This window comes from Tasmannia lanceolata, unplaced genomic scaffold (genome assembly GCF_043159265.1).
Source record: "Tasmannia lanceolata isolate RefF3 unplaced genomic scaffold, GAP_Taslan_0.1 ptg000019l, whole genome shotgun sequence".
NCBI lineage: Eukaryota > Viridiplantae > Streptophyta > Magnoliopsida > Canellales > Winteraceae > Tasmannia > Tasmannia lanceolata.
The window spans coordinates 5795105-5811411 of NW_027518696.1; the positions used below are offsets into that span (position 1 = coordinate 5795105).

The 16307-nt window shown below is 38.7% G+C and overlaps 1 protein-coding gene and 1 non-coding gene across 7 annotated transcripts; both read left to right on the plus strand.

Annotated features, from left to right (window-relative positions):
* The first annotated feature begins 340 nt into the window (after positions 1 to 340).
* On the plus strand, positions 341 to 15362 carry LOC143852630 (serine/arginine-rich splicing factor SR30-like). 6 transcript variants are annotated; one of them, XR_013236811.1, is made up of 16 exons: positions 341 to 467; positions 889 to 980; positions 2837 to 2902; positions 3006 to 3080; positions 3253 to 3364; positions 3475 to 3521; positions 3620 to 3677; positions 8461 to 8510; positions 8688 to 8744; positions 8838 to 8953; positions 9041 to 9145; positions 14135 to 14223; positions 14284 to 14495; positions 14752 to 14785; positions 14859 to 14957; positions 15047 to 15362. XR_013236811.1 is itself a non-coding variant. In XM_077362111.1 (14 exons), the coding sequence occupies exons 2-14, from the start codon at positions 894 to 896 to the stop codon at positions 15120 to 15122; spliced, it is 972 nt and encodes a 323-aa protein (XP_077218226.1). In that variant the 5' UTR covers positions 341 to 467; positions 889 to 893; the 3' UTR covers positions 15123 to 15362. The 6 variants fall into 6 exon arrangements, 1 of the variants encoding a protein (XP_077218226.1); XR_013236813.1 differs by having other exon boundaries at positions 14284 to 14381; XR_013236809.1 differs by having other exon boundaries at positions 14306 to 14495.
* LOC143853646 (U6 spliceosomal RNA) lies at positions 1210 to 1309 on the plus strand. The gene has a single exon (XR_013237257.1). It is a non-coding gene; the product is annotated as a U6 spliceosomal RNA (small nuclear RNA).
* Positions 15363 to 16307: the final 945 nt, after the last annotated feature.

Here is a 16307-nt window from a genome sequence, read left to right on the forward strand (position 1 = left end):
GAAAATTTTGTTCTTTGGTAAAACAAAAGGGATAAACCGTGAACCGAACCGGTCAAAACCGGTTCGGTTACGGTTTGAATTTTCTCCAAACCGATGGGATCGGTTCAGTTCAAAACATCTCCATAAACCGGGCCGGACGGAACCGTGTGCAGCCCTAGTAGATACGTCGTGCTTCAAAAATCTTGGACACTACCTATCTATGATGATGATCACAAATGAATGGTTCAGATCATCCAAAGGGGTGGGTTTAGTCATTATCGTTTAAACGGTATCCGGTTCCCAGTCACCTCTAATAGCCGGTTACCAACAAGTCGTTCAAAGGGAGTGACCCACCTTCAACAAAGGGTGAACGGTGACGCTCACGAACCCCGTGTTCCGTGTTCTAGTTTTTCTCCTATATATCTCACCTGTCACCGCCAAAGATCCCAACATAACTCTACCTCGTTAGCTAGCTCTTTTGGGGAAAGGTAAGCTTAACTGATCTCAAAACCCTAGAAAAACCCTTGCTCTTGATCTCTCATTTTCTTTTCTTTTTTCTTCTATCCCTTTTTATTTTCATTAGGCTAGGGTTTTAGTTGAAGCGTTTTTTTCCCTTCTTGAAGAAGGGATTTGATTCTTTTTCGACTTTGCTGTTGTATCTGCTTAGTGTTTTTTTGATCTGCTGTTGTATTTTTCTACACACGGTACCAATTCATTCTACGCTCGTTCCTTTCGTTTATTTCTGTTTTAATTTTGATGTGATTCCTTGTTCATGTTGATATAGATTTATATGTTATCAGCGGGCAGGGATGATAAAATTAGGGTTTTTTTATTACTTTTTTCTTAAATTTTTTATGTAATTTTAAAATTTTTATTCTTTTTTTTTTTTTTTTTTTTTTTGTCTTTCAGGAACTATGAGTAGCCGCGCTAGTAGAACCCTCTACGTTGGTAATCTCCCAGGCGATATTCGGGAGAGGGAAGTTGAAGATCTGTTTTACAAGGTCAGTTCGGATTGACATTTATTTTTCATTTGAAGAAATTTTGCTTATAGATAGATATCATAACAAATGCATGTCTGTGTATATATTGTTTGATTCAATACAATTCAATGTGTAATCTGTTGGATTCTTGCAATTGAGTGTTTGTATATGCCAGACACTTTGAAAAAAATACTGAGTTCCTCCTTTTTTTGTTTGGCTACTCAATCAAGCTCATGGCGTGAAACACTACTTTTATCCCTTAATATCCATGCTTTACAAATACAGAGAAGATTAGCATGGTCCCTGTGCAAGGATGACACGCACAAACCAGAGAAAAAATTGAAATTTCTTACAAATTCTTTCAGTTAGGCCACGTTTGGATACCTCATGGTTTTGTATTTGGGATTTGGATTTGAGTTTTGGATACAAAATACATCAATCATCCTGATGCTCATGTTGTACGAGAGAGAGAGAGAGAGAGAGAGAGAGAGAGAGAGAGAGAGAGAGAGGTTTTTGGCTGCAACAGCAGCAAGGTCGAGGAGCAGCGAGGGTGAAGAGGGTGAAGATAATTGCCACAAATATTGATTTCCAAATAATGTCTTGCAGAACAGATTTGAAAATCAAATTTTTTCACTATTGTAGTTGATTTGGAAATCTAAAGATCTGATCCAGTTCCAAATCTCAATTGCAAATGTGAGAAATCCAAATCTAAATCTTGTGGGTATCCAAAGATGGCCTTATATTACTCATGACTGAATGAATATATTCCATGATAGTAGAACCCTCACATTTTCCTTCTCCGCGCAGCCTTGGAAATTGCACAAGCTTCCGTCAGTGCGTTTATGATTTCTGAAGGAAAGATATGAACACACAAGCTATTCTGTCAGTACATTTATCATTTCTGAACCGTGTGCATTTCTGTGTGTGCATGCGCACATGCATTGTGTATATAATACTGTATATCACTCAATAATTTATGACAATCATCCTCTTTCTAGCATGAAGATATTTTTTTTTTCAAGTGACAAAAATGCCGTCACCGCTCTCACTCTCTATGCATCTGCATCACTTTCCCGTTTCCTGTCCTGTACGCCTCCAAATATCTCAAAATAGATGGTTTTCTCTCAAAGTTTCCAAAAGAAGAAAGCGTAGGAACATGCTTCCAAGAAAAATGTTACAACTGCAATCCATCGAGAAACCAACTCAGGAATAAAAAGAGAAAAATTTAACGGTTGGAATATTATTGGTCTCTTTTGGTTGGGATTTATCTTCTCATTATGTAAAATGGAGGAATGGATAGGAGGGGAGAAATGGAATTAGTTTTTTCTTAACTTGTTTGGATTTTGAAGAAGAAATTACATGAGACGGGAATGGGGAGAAAGGGGGGCTACGGAGAGAGAAGGGGAGGAGGGGATGACAGGAAGAAAATTGTCTGAATGTGGGTTTCTAAAATCTTATAATCGGCTGAAAATTCAGAACCATTTCTCTCCTTTTTATTTCTTTTTGATGTGTTTTTCAACAGGTAAAATTATGATACATCAATAAGGAACACAAAACCTTTCCAAAAAAAAATATCAATAAGGAACACAAAGCAACACAGGAAAGAGAGAATTCCAGGCCACATTCAGACCCAAATGAAAAAAATAGAGAAGATGCTACACCCTAATGGAACCCAGCATACTGTCTATCCATATATAGAGCATACTATGCCAATGTGCATCTCCTCTAAAGTTTGTCCTAATTAGCGAAGCTATCTGTCATTTCTCTCCTTTGTTTCTGAATTTTATATGTTATTATTAGTATTATATGTTATTATTTATTTTCAGGATGCACATGAATGCTATTTGCTAAATTTTCTTTTGTGTGCCACCATGCAGTATGGGCCTATTGTCGATATTGATCTGAAGATTCCTCCGAGGCCACCGGGCTATGCTTTTGTTGAGGTAAAAAATACAATAAGTTTCCTCACATTTCAAGCGAGGATTTATATCTAGCAAGTGTGCATCATATGCCAGCTAATATCTTGCTGCCTTGCTGTTGTCCCAGTTTGAAGAGTCCCGTGATGCTGAAGATGCTATTCGTGGCCGTGATGGCTATAATTTTGATGGTCATCGGTTAAGGGTCAGGGAACTTCTCTTTCCTAGATTTCTTTTATGATACTACTACTTTCTAACTGTTTACAAGTTATTAGGCACAAGCTTTTCTAAATTTACAAGTTCTAGTCTATGATATTTTAGTTTTTCTAAGTTCTACTTATTTATTTTAGTTTTTTTATTTACTACTTTCTGTATAGGTGGAGCTTGCACATGGTGGACGAGGCCAGTCTTCATCAATAGATCGCTATAGCACTTACAGTGGTGGTGGTGGTAGCCGTGGCGGAGTCTCTCGACGCTCTGAATACCGCGGTACATAATTTCCCTTTCAATTGCTGTATCCCGGTGATTCTTCATTTTTGCCTTTGTAGGAGAGGCCTCTTTCAGCCCTCATAAATTGTTCTAAATTTTCTTTTATGCAGTGTTAATTTCTGGATTACCTTCTTCTGCTTCGTGGCAAGACCTTAAGGTTATCTTTAGGCTTGATTTTTTCTTTAGTGTTACTTTTTTTTATTGTTCCACTTTTTTATTTCTGAAACTTGAAATTAATTCCAATTCCACGTCTAGGATCACATGCGCCGAGCTGGTGATGTCTGTTTCTCTCAAGTGTTCCGTGATGGTGGTGGTGAGTTCCATTCATTTTCTTATTTGTTAGTTTCAGTTCGTTATTTGATATTTAAGCTTAAGCATTCCCCCTCTGTCTGTGTTGAGGAGAGTTGCATTCGTTTTCTTATTTGTTAGTTTCAGTTCGTTATTTGATATTTAAGGCTTAAGCATTCCCCCCTGTCTGGGAGGACTACTCATGAAAAGGAAGTTTGACTATTCCACTCAATGGCTCGCTTCGCTTTGAAAGCGTAGCTTGCAACTGTTAAGCCAGCAAGCAACGTTTCCAAATAAGATATAAATTCTATCATATTAACAAAAAATATTGTTCTTGAGAATTTACCGGCTTTGATATTCGATGGGATAATTCCAAAATTTGATGCATATATTGGGATAATATATGGAAATTATTGCAAATAATATTATTACTAATAATGACATATAAGATTCAAAAAATAAATAAGAAATATAGAAAAGTTGAACATGTGTATTCTACATACAAGGAGTGCAAATATTATTGCGATAATAATATAAAATCAGTTTATGGGGTTATATTCGGTAACATTATTTGAGACAATTCCAGAAATAAATATCACGATAAAATTGAATATATTTGCAATAATTGTCACATGACTTTTGACCCAATGAATTTTTTGAATTGGGGATTAACTACCTTCATGGAGTTCTTATTTATTTTTTAGGCACTGGGTTCCTAATAACAGAGATCAAGGAGATGCTAAAAGCCTAAAAGTAGCAGTAATCTCAAGTAGGGCACAAGCAAGGGACATATGATGCAAACGCTAGGCACCTATACCAATTTAATGCAAATTCTAAGCTCTGATGCCAATTTGATGCAAATCCTTAGCTTTGATACCAATTTGGTGCAAATTTGGAGGTTCGCGGGTAATTATGGAGAACCTTAGGAGCTTAATGAATTACCTCCTAGTTAAAGTAGCACAAACTAGTCCGAAATTCAGATTTGAGCGTTCAAAAAGTAAATCAATTTGAATTAGTGTTTCACTTTCAATTTAGCCTTTAAAAAAAAATTCATCAACAAACTTAAATCAGTCCAAGCATGCTTTGCAATAATAATTCACTTCAAGAGATAGCAATCTATAAATATGGGAATGTATGATTTAGCCGACACTTTGAATTTATTGCTGACACACGTGTCTTGCCGTGTCTGACACGACACACGTGTCGACACGACTTTGGACACTTTTAAATGTATTGCTAGGAGTATTAGAGTTAATGTGGGTGTGTTGACACGTATTTGTGTAATAATCAATAATTTTATGTGTATGTATGTGTAACCATTTCTAGATTTTTAGATGTTGCCCTGTCAAACAACTCATATCCTTGTCGAAACTCAATACATGAACCCATATTGACAAATAATGATTACATATAATTTCTGTTTTAGTCGTGTCCCCGTTTCTAAATTTTGGGGGTTTGTCGTGTCCGACACTCCGTGTCAGCGTCGACACGCGACACTCGTGTCCGTGTCCACAAATCATAGATGGGTAGTAACAAATATAGGGTTGATTACGATAAGAAAGTAGAGAAAATGAAGTTCTAGGGCCCCACTAACAACCACCAATCTAAGGAAAGGTCTCAGGGATAAATTTAAGAGTAAGGTTGGTTGGCCAAGGGCGTCGATGGCAAAAATCAGATCTGCCAATGGCTGAAACAATAGAAGTCAGATTGCACTCGGTAAAGCAAATGCATCGCCCTCAGATCTTGAGCGCAGGATGCCAAGACGATGGTGAAGCTGGAAAGTCCAATTCGCCCAAAATAACCGCAATCACACTAATAGGTCGAGGCATAGGGATGATAATGATGGGAATAAGATCGTGTGCACTCCTCTGAACAATAAGGTCACAAAAAGGTAATAGCAAAACCAGGGAGGCGAAGAAAGGATTCCCACGATGAAGGGGGAAATCAACAAGGAGTAGGCTAACAAGAAATGAAGGAAAAAGTGGAGGAGTGGACTCTTTATTGTAAACAGCACCTCCCTAAATATGTGATCTGCCAAGAAAGGGTAGAAATGAGAAGGATAGGAGAATAGAATAGGAGAAACAAACGAAGTGAATGTAGGGTTTGGAGGGCTGTTGCTATATGGACAACAACATGCGCCGGGAGAAGAAAAGAAAGTCGTGGGAAGGGAGAGAGAGAGAGAGAGAGAGAGAGAGAGAGAGAGAGAGAGAGAGTGAGAAGCGGAGAAGAAGGATAGAGAGCTTGGGTCAAAACATCAAGAGAGAGGAGGCTTCACACGATCAAAATTCCAATTGCCATTTTCGTCCCCTTAAGCCTCTTTAAACAGGCTTAAGTGAGAAAAGTGGGCCCTTTTCTAAAAGCCATTGGGATATTTAATAACTTAAGTAACTTAAGTTATAACAAATAACCTAACTACTATTTGATAAAAAAAACACCCAAAAATAGAAATCCCGTAAGAAACAAGTACTACGCTCGTAAATCGTCCTTAACCATCACAAATCATGCCCAATTTGCGTGATCTTGGGCTCATTAGATAAGTAATCAAAACCCTTTCTAACAACACCAAAATCAAGACAAATGGACAAGATTTGATACTTCAAAAGTAGGTTAAAGGTGAAAATGGGAAATATGGTCAAGGCGAAGTACCATTCAAAAATAATAAAAAAATGGTCAAGCCAAAGTAAGAGGTAATTGTGAGATGGTGTGTAAGTGGTGTGGGCCAATGGTGCAACCAGCTGGAACTGTGCCTATCACCCGAGAAAGAATCCTCTCTTTGATCGTACGCTTGAGCCTGCTAAAGAAATGAAGAGTCTCTATATATGGTGGGAAGACGAGGCCGAATCACATCAACATAGCTTCAATCCGAGTAGCTAATGCTTATGTCCAGAGCGAGGACTTCTTCATGGAAAGGATAGAGAAGAAAAGGTTCATAAGAAGACCCCATTGGAGTCCTTTACCCAAGCTCCCGATCAATAAGTGAGGGAGTGAGTACTATGTTTATTATTTTTAGTGGTCTTTTATAGACGAGGAAAAGTTTGATTATGGTTTTCTAAAGGGGGCACGGCCGAGCAAGGACTTTTTTACCCTTCTGCTTTGGTATTTGAGCAATTTTTTTTTAATGAAAATCTCATCTTTGATCAGGGATGTACTCAAGCTCAAGCAGAGGTATCAAATCCTATCCTTTCCTTTCCTTCCTATGCCTTACCTCATATCCCATTCTCTCTCTTGGCGAGGATTTACATTGTCTAGGCAAAAAGTTATTCCTTTCTTGGCTGGCAAAGAGAGATGCACCTCCTTTTCCGGACAATACGTGCATGGTAATAAAGATATCTCCTTCATGTAGAGAAGGCAATCCGATTCCCTTCATAGCTAGGTTGAGAAACGCTTCACGTGCATTCTTTAGATGCGAGATTTGATATCTGATATCAGCTCTCCAATGACATGGCAGTTAAGCTAGCCTTGGCATGGCAGGTCAAATATGCTTCCTTCTGGGCTAGCCTAATCAATTTATCACTTATAGGAGGGAGAGGAGGAGAGGAAGAGGAGGTTGTGTGCGCGCGCGCTCGCGTGTGTTGTTTTTTTTTTTTTTTTTTTTTTTTTGGGAAGGGGGGGGGGGGGGGGGGGTTGGTGTACTCTTTCTGGTTCATGTGGATCATCAGTAGATGGCACACCTACACTGTGCGGTGTTTTTGCTCAAGTGCTTGCTTATTCTGTGTTTGCATTTTCTTTATGGAGGTGCTTTGTTTTTTATTAGTATTTTGAACAGCATTTCATTTTGTTTAATGAATCTTCTATTCTGAATTGACAGAAACTAAAGAATCAAAGCATGAAGAGAATTCACAAGACAACCAAAACACGTTTTCCTCATCTGTTTCTTCATCACCTTGTCCAGATATTATCTGTTTGATCAGCTGTTTTTATACATGAATGAAAAAATTACCCAGCCCCTGTCAATTATCTTAAAGTAAAGCTTATTTCTTTTTCATATTTTGGGTTGGGCATCTTACTTATTATCTCAAATTCAGTTTGATTGAGCGTATAGAAGTATGCATTTTCTGTGTAATATAATTATCGCAATGTTTCTTAATTCTAGTTTTGTTATCCATCTGAAGTATATTTGCTCAAGAGGTTTGCTGTTCCATATGATCTTATATCTATGATTTGTGGACACGGACACGAGTGTTGCGTGTTGACACGGACACGGAGTGTTGTTGACACGGACACGGAGTGTCGGACACCGCAAACCCCCAAACTTTAGAAACGGGGACACAGCTAAAATCGAAAGTATATGTGATCATGATTTGTAGATATGGATTCGTGTGTCCATTTTCGACATGGATACAAGTTGTATAAATGAGGTAAACACAATATTCAATAAAAAAAACATAATGTCACACTTGACACGGTACAAAAACATGTCCACACACCCACATTAAGTCTAGTGCTTCCAGCAATACAAGTAAAAGTGTCCAAAGGAGTGTCGACACGGGTGTCGTGTCGGACACGGCAGGACACGAGAGTCGGCAATAAATTCGAAGTGTCGGCCAAATCATAGTCTTATATGCTTCCATCCGTGCTATATCTCTCCCTTTCGTAAGTTGTTTTCCCTTTTTGTGTGCAATGTTTTAGGTTGGATACATTTTAGTCTTCCAGTGCTGGATGAACACTGAATTAATTGAAGTTGTGGTTTTCTTTTGTTTTAATTTGCCTTTCTAATTTGTGGAAAATGAACAAAGATGTCATTCATAATTCTTCACTAACTCAGTACTTGATGATTCTAAAGAGTTACTCTCTGATTGGTTCTGTAGGTACTACAGGGATTGTGGACTACACAAACTATGATGACATGAAATATGCTGTAAGTTGGCTATGCTTGTTATTTCTCATTAACTCATAAACTGTGATTGTGGTAGCGACGCTTCATCTATTCGTGGTTCAATTTTACTTGATCCTTACAATACAAGTTAATATATAACATGAAATTTTAAGTGCTTTTATTACTGTTTGATGTTTTTAATCTGTTTCTTCTCTGCAGATCAGGAAACTTGATGATTCTGAGTTTCGGAATGCATTTTCTCGGGCATATATACGAGTAAAATTTATTGCAAATTCTTTCCTGATTTGTTTCTTTATCGAACATCTAACTGCACTATTCTAAATATACTTGTCCATTTTAATGTTGTAGGTAAAGGAGTATGACTCAAGACGGAGCTTCTCTAGGAGCCTTAGCCGTAGCCGATCCTACTCAAGAAGCAGAAGCCCTAGCCGTAGTCGGAGCTACAGCCGGAGCAGGAGTCGCAGGTTAGGGGATTGTGGTGGAGGCTTTTAAGAGTATACAATATGGTTTGAGGAATAATAGTTTCTAAACTAACGCAAATTGTTGTGCAGCAAGTCTCCAAAGGTCAAATCCTCCCGTCGTTCTTTATCTAGATCTCGATCTAGGTCTGTTTCTTCGCGCTCCCATTCAGGGTCGCAACCACGTTCTTTGTCAAGGTATCGCTTTCTTATCTCGTCATTCTTTTATCATAGTCTGTACTTATCTTTGTCGAGAAATTTTCATATGTATTGCCATTGATTATTTAAATTGTTACATATTCCATTTTTTGTGATCCAAGTTTGGGATATTTAAAATTGCTTAGAAGCTGCTACCATTCCATCTGGGCTTTCATGAGTTCTTTTGGCCAACTAATTGGTTTAGACTACTGATGTATGTGATTTATTCAAGTTTGAACTACTGATGCATCATTATGCTCAAAACCCAAGTGCTTAGAAATGGCCATATTTTGATTTTTTTTTTTGAATGGTAGAAATGGCAAGATTTTGGATCTACACGCTGCAATATTTTCATTTTTTTTTTGTTATTTTTGTTATTTTTTTTGGCCAAGTTTCTTTTTCCTGTGCTATAAGTTTTTGTTGCCTAATATCATGGGATCACTTGGGATTACAATAGGTTTGGTGGTCCACAAGATTGAGCAACTTAAAAAAAAATTCCCTGGAATGACAAAGAAGACAGTAGGAAGTATCACTTGGTCTAATGGGAGGATGCATGCCATCCTAAAGCTAATGGCAATCTTGGTTTCTAAAATCTCTCTCTCTCTCTCTCTGCCCCAACTGTCTTCTTCATCTAACAATGGTAACAGCCATGCCCATCAACACATGAACCAGAGCAATATTCTTGGATTTAGAAATACAACAGAGATCCGAATCTGGAGATTGTTCGCGAATAGAACCCTAAAAAAGGATGATTGTGCTCTGTTCTATATCTTCTTCCTCTAATCGAGCACAATATGAAGCAGAATCTCCTGCTGCTAGAAGAGGCCCTAACTAACAAGGGCGACATGGCTAACAAGACAGCGTTGAAGCTCAAGGTGGCAAAGAAAGCAAGCTGAAGCGGCATAAAGGCTGAGAAGAGAGAGGTCCTTGAATCTCAGACTGAGAAGAGGTCCTTGAATCTCTTCTTCTGTTCTAGTGTTTCATCGCGACTATTCCCTTGACAAATTCTGTTTCTTACCCATTGGAAAAGGAATGAAACGGGACCTCTTTCCATGGGTCTTCAGAGGAGATTATGTTGAGTAGATGGTCTACGACCTAAGTGGGAAGCTAAAGTTGAACTTCGATGTTTCGAGTCTTCGTAACCTGAGCTTGAATGATATTGGTGGTCTTTTGAGGAGTGAATATTAACGATTTGAGAATTTGGGGAACCGATCAGGGCAAAGGATTCTAGCATGGCGGAGGTTCACGTGCTTCTTAATGGTATCTAGATCAGTCTCAACTGGGTCTTATTATCAATGAGGGCGATTCATGTGGTTGGGAGAGGGATGATGTCAGATGCCCGTGGAGATTCACAGATGCTAAAGAGGATCATTTTTTTTGTTGTTGTTGCCATGAAGAATAAAGGAATTAAGAAGTTGTGGCCCATCATTTATGTTTAAAGTGTTTTATTTAGTTTTTAGAGTGCTGTTTAAATCATTTTAAGTCCTTAGAGTCTTCGCATCAAAATCACTAAAGTTCTTTGAGTAAAGTGTGTTTTTAAATAGGCCCACACATGTATTATAGGAATTTTAAGTAGGGATCAAGTTTTTAAGTCATTAGAGGGTATTTTAGTCCAAAAGTGTTGGTTTTTCCTTCGGGTTTTGAACTTTCTAGTCCTCTTTTTATTCTTATATATTGTAAGCCCCATGACACTTTTCTTTTAGACATGATGAATGATGATCGAACACATGATGAATGATGATCGAACAAAGATTTTGAAAGCTTCTTCTCGTGTCGATGTGATGTCTACTCCTTGCCAAGGTGTGATGTCTTGATCTTTCCTAAGGTGTGATGCCTAGGAACCCCCTTGGTGTGATGCCTTGGGTTTTTGTTTGGTGAGATTCCAACTTTGCTTTCTTTCTCTTTCATATTTCTTTTTTTGGTTTTTTCCCATAAACCACCCTCCCGGGAGCTCCAAAGTCGAAACCTCCATTAACCTCACTGAAAACCTTTTGCAGTATTTTTCACATATCTTCTATCCAAACCTCCTAAAATATGCATTAAATTTCCTAAGGTGTGCCCCTTTCGATTCATCCCAAAATTAATTTTACACTATCTGGGATCCTTCGACAGATCCTTCGACAGGTTCCTAATTTTCACTGCGAAAATAGTTCCCTAATACGCACCACTTCAAACCTATGATAAATTCCATGAAAATATTTCCCTAATCCAATCACCTATTTTAGTATCCAAACCTTTATTTTTTTTATGACATAGGGTATCCCCACCTCATTTTAGGGTGGGACTAATCCCTATGGATGCACGCAATCACCTGTAAACCACATTTATTGGGTAACTCCCGGGAGACTCGATCTCACGTCTATGGGTGAGCAAACCCACGACGCCAGCCGACGTGCCAACCTTGTACAGGTTGCCCAAACCTTTAATTTTCATTCACCCATTTCACTCATTCAATACCACAACAGTTACACCATCCCGGCATAAATTTGCAATTTCCCGGCTAATGTCTGCACACCTCTACACCTACCCAAAAGTCCTCTTTGAGGTCAAGAATCTTTTTCATGGGCATTGGTCTTACATATCAGAACAAAATACTAGGTCAACATTCGATCGCCTTGCACCAAAGGAGATCCATAGGGTTCCGACATGTTTGATGGTCAGCCTAATCTGATGCATATATGCTAGGATGTACGGAGGCCTTGTTTGTTTTGGATTTTGACAACTGATTATTGGCGTGTAAAAATTAAACGTAAATTTGAGTCCAATAATCAATGAACGGGGCTACCATTCAGGGGGGGAAAAATCAATGAACGGGGCTGAGGTTGTTAGGGTTTTTGACCATATTCTTGATCACCTCCCTGTTTGAGGACGTTTGGTCTTCAAACTATTTTCTTTTTTTCTCCCTTGTTCCTATTGTTTTTTTTTTTTTTGAATGATCGCCAATTTTATTACACAAAGAGAAAGTGTACCTGATAAAAAAGTCATTTTGGTAATTGGTACATATTTTCTTAAACCACCCATAAGAACCGAGATGGTCAAGATACAACCAATGAGAGATACTTAAAGATAGATACAATAATGACAAGAAATCAAGGGGGAAGAGGGCCAGAGAGGGCCTGAGATTCTTTCGACACCCTTAATCTAGCTAAACTATCGGCCACCTCATATGCCCGATCGATGAACATGCTTGAATGATAGATCCATGTGTCTAGTATAGTCTGAGATCTCATCGAAGTATCTATCAAACGTCCAAGGGTTCTGTTTGGATCTATTAAGCCACATGATGACATTTAAGGAGTCCCCTTCAACCACCACCCTATCCAACCCATTCGATGCCAAGATTTTGATACCCTGATGAGCAGCTCGAATCTCGGCCTTTGTAGCATTAGCTTCCCCAATAGAACCTGCGAAAGCCCAAACAACGCCCCCTTTGATTACCGAGTTGGGTTGTCATTGTATTGTCTCTGCATTACTTTCATGTTTGCAGTTACTACCTAATATCAACTCTTTTATTTGCATTTTATAATTCAATTTTGGGGAATGTTATCAGCACTACTGTATTTTGATGAGGGCACTCCTCACTTTATTGAAAGTACAGTATGGACTGCACCATAGGATGATCCAAACCGTCCATTAGATGGGCCACAACGTAAATAGGTTGTGCCCCAAAAATCATTTCCATGGGTTGATCCTAATCCTCCTATCTGATAGAGGGTTGATCCTAACCCTCTATAGATCGGAGGGTTAGGTTCAACCTATGGAAATGATTTTTGGGCCACAACCTATTTAGGCTGTGGCCCATCTAATGGACGGTTTGGATCATCCTATGGTGCAGTCCATACCGTACTTTTAATAAAGTGAGGAGTGCCCTCATCAAAATACAGTAGTGCTGATAACATTTCCCTTCAATTTTTTGTGCTCGCATAATCCGGTCTTTTCTTGCCCCATTTATTGCCTGCTCATCTCCTTACATTTTATTGAGTAATGCCCTTTTGTTACAATTTGCAACATTCAGTTAGCCATTTACAATGTTTTTCCTGACCAACCGTGACAATGCTGACCAAATTTCTCAAATATGAGACTCTTTTTAATTACTCTCTGCCAGGTAGAAGATCTAGCAGTCACATGACCGCTAGATTTATTCTATGTCATACAAATTATTTATTATTTAGGCTACTGATGACCGTGCACACATATTTTGATAATGGGGTGACACCTTGTTTTACAATGTTTAACTAGCTGTCAAAGGCTATTACAATTCCCAAAAAGCTATCAAAAGCCAATTAAATAGTGTAAAACGAGGTGAGTTTGCCCCATTATCAAAACATCGTCCTGCGGATGCGGTGGAGTTATGTAGTGTAAATGCACTAGCCTACAGCAAGTCACCAACTCCATTTGGGATGCAATGTTTGACGTGGTCGCATCTTGCATCATTCTTATGTTGCTTAACATTTTTTTTCTTATATAGAATCATGTAATTTGAATCATACGAAAGTCGTCGTGTTGCAATGGTGTTGCAGTGATATTCTTGCTCTCATTTTTTGCATTCTCAATAGGATCGACTCCGACAATAAATTGCAATTCATTTTTTAATGTACTAGTAGATTATTGCGCTTATGTCTTCTACTACCCCTGATCCGTACCTGTTGCATTTCAAACTCGCCTTATTTTCAAGCCTTTACAAGTATGGCTAGACACTGCTTTTGTCGACATCGAGCTGGCTTGCCGCTGCTTCCTAAACATTTGGGTTTTGGATCCTTGGAGTTGCATGCATCTCTTTTTGTTAGTGGATGCTTTTTATGCTACTGGTAAACAAGTTGAGCAGGCTTAATATGTGTGCCATGCTTATTTATTCAGTCAATTTTCTGTTCCGTATGCTCAACGTGAAATTTGTTTGGTCAAAAGTGGATGGGATAATTAAGAAAAGACAATGCCGGGTTGCCAAATTATCAGCCCATGTTTATAAACATTGCCTTGTTTGTTTTCTAGATATGGGATTATGCGGCGATTTGGGGATTGCATATTAGGAACATGATGGATGGGATTTGGTGTGCGATTGCCTGGGACCTCTTTTTGAGGTATGCTGTTTCATGAATGAGCAGCTTTGAAAACCATAAAAGTGTATTAATTTTTATAAGTTATTCCATAACGGATGCCCAGGAGATGGCCCGTTGCTGCTGAATTGGATGGAGAGGATGGGTTGCAATGTTAAAGCTGGATTCTAATGATCTAAGTGGTATTGGGACTCACCAATCAGCAGTAGAAACAAATTCAATCATTTTCTCATCATATGCTACTAGGGGTTGCACTCAGGATTCTGGATGTGGATTTTGGTGGTATAATCGAAAATGTACTCTTATTTCATTCCATTTGGTCATTGGCTGCATTTATTTTAGTCCATTGTTTCCTTGACCTGCCGGGTGAAGTTCTCCATCAATTTATAGTTGTTTTTGAGATGGAATTGCAATGTAGATTGAATTTAATGTTTTGTTGAGTGATGTTAATTTGGTAACGCCGACGTGGATGAGGCGTCGAGGCTTTTGGATGTGATGGTGTTAAAGCAACGTAGTGGATATTGAATTTGGTTGTTTCTGGAACTTTTGCAGATCTCAGTCAAGATCCAGATCCCCATCACCATCTGTAAGTTAATCCCGTGTGCTTGAATTTCCGTTGTTTGCACCCTCTCCTCTATTCTGAACTCTTCATTGTGCAGCCCCCTCGCAAGAAACGAGTGAGTAGAAGCCCAAGGAAGAAGCGGAGCCCTAGCAGAAGCAGGAGCTTATCTCGATCACCTTCCCCTGTCGCGAAGAAGGCATTATTTTCAACTGCCAATAAAAGACCCTTTTGTTTTTCTGATTACTTTTCTTTTGGTGTTCTGATATATCATTAGTTATCTGGCAGGTGAGATCAGACCACAGCCGATCTGTTGATTCCAGTGGCCGTTAGTGATGCGGAAGTTGGAGCATCTTTGGGTTAGTCACTTGATCATACATGTTATCGGTAGACAATGAAGCTTTTTTATTTTGCTTGACTGTTTTAGCTGAGCCATTGGAGTTGTTTTAGAAGTTAAGAAAATTAGATTTGGACCAATCTATACTATTGGAAGCTGCTGCTTATTATGAATTTATGATATCCTTTGAGCTCTGGTTGAAATTAGTATGAATTTACCTCCCTGGTTTTCTTTCCGAAGAAAAAAAGGGCCAGGTGTTTGCCCCGATATGATATATGCTTTCCTGTTCTAATGGATTACATTTTAGGCCAGGCTTGGTAACCATGATTATTTTTTCCATGATAAATTAGTTTCTCCAGTGGTGGCAAAGGGTGGAGGGTGGGAGGAGAAGAGACTTTAGGGAAGTAATGAGTAGAGGGTGAGAAGTGACTAAAAAACTGGGAAAAAATAATTCTTATTCTAGGTAGAGTTTTTTTGTTTCCTTCCTTTTCAGGCTTTTCTTACTCTCTCCTCATTCGGTCCCTCTTCTATCGCTCTCCCGCCCTCCATCACCATTCGCAAAGCTAATATTCCTTGAAATGATATTTCCACTCCCCTTTTTTTTTTTTTTTTTTTTTTTACCGAAAAGCGTTGCGGTCATTTTTATGAAAATGGAAACAAAAAGGGGGTGGAAGTACCGTTTCTCCAACGCCACAAGAAATGTGTACTTCCTCAAGTAAAATTTTAGTCCTAGGAAGTTTTAGTAAAATTTTGGTCCCATCTCATGTTTGGTTGCCTTTTAGCACTAGAAATTTTTTAATCCCACTCTGGTAATGATTGCTTGTGTGGTGAATTTTTTTAATCCCACTCTTGTAATGACTGCCTCTTCATCCCATCCCAAAATAATCCCAAGAACCAAAAATAAGCTTGAGAAGAATTTTTTTCTTCCCAACAGCTCAAGCAACGAAACAAAGTTTTTTTTTTCCCACCATAGTCCGGTCAACCAAACATGAGATTTTTATTTTACCGGGATACTTCTAGGACTTCTTTTTTTTCGCACTAATTTCCTTGGTTTTTTTTTCTCCCACATAAATCCCGGGAACCAAAAAAAACCCGGCAACCAAACAGAGCGCACCCTTTTGGTCCCACTGAAGCTATATTATCGATTTTTGCTGGTATTGATATTACTGACGTGATGGCCTTGCATGATGGGACTTCGATGGCCTTCCAGGG

Excerpts from the sequence above, each read along its gene's own strand:
- LOC143852630 (XM_077362111.1), top strand. The coding sequence starts at position 894 with ATGAGTAGCCGCGCTAGTAGAACCCTCTACGTTGGTAATCTCCCAGGC. Across the intron at positions 8,511-8,687 it reads ATGATGACATGAAATATGCT|ATCAGGAAACTTGATGATTC; the intron begins GTAAGTTGGCTA and ends TCTTCTCTGCAG. Across the intron at positions 8,954-9,040 it reads AGCCGGAGCAGGAGTCGCAG|CAAGTCTCCAAAGGTCAAAT; the intron begins GTTAGGGGATTG and ends ATTGTTGTGCAG.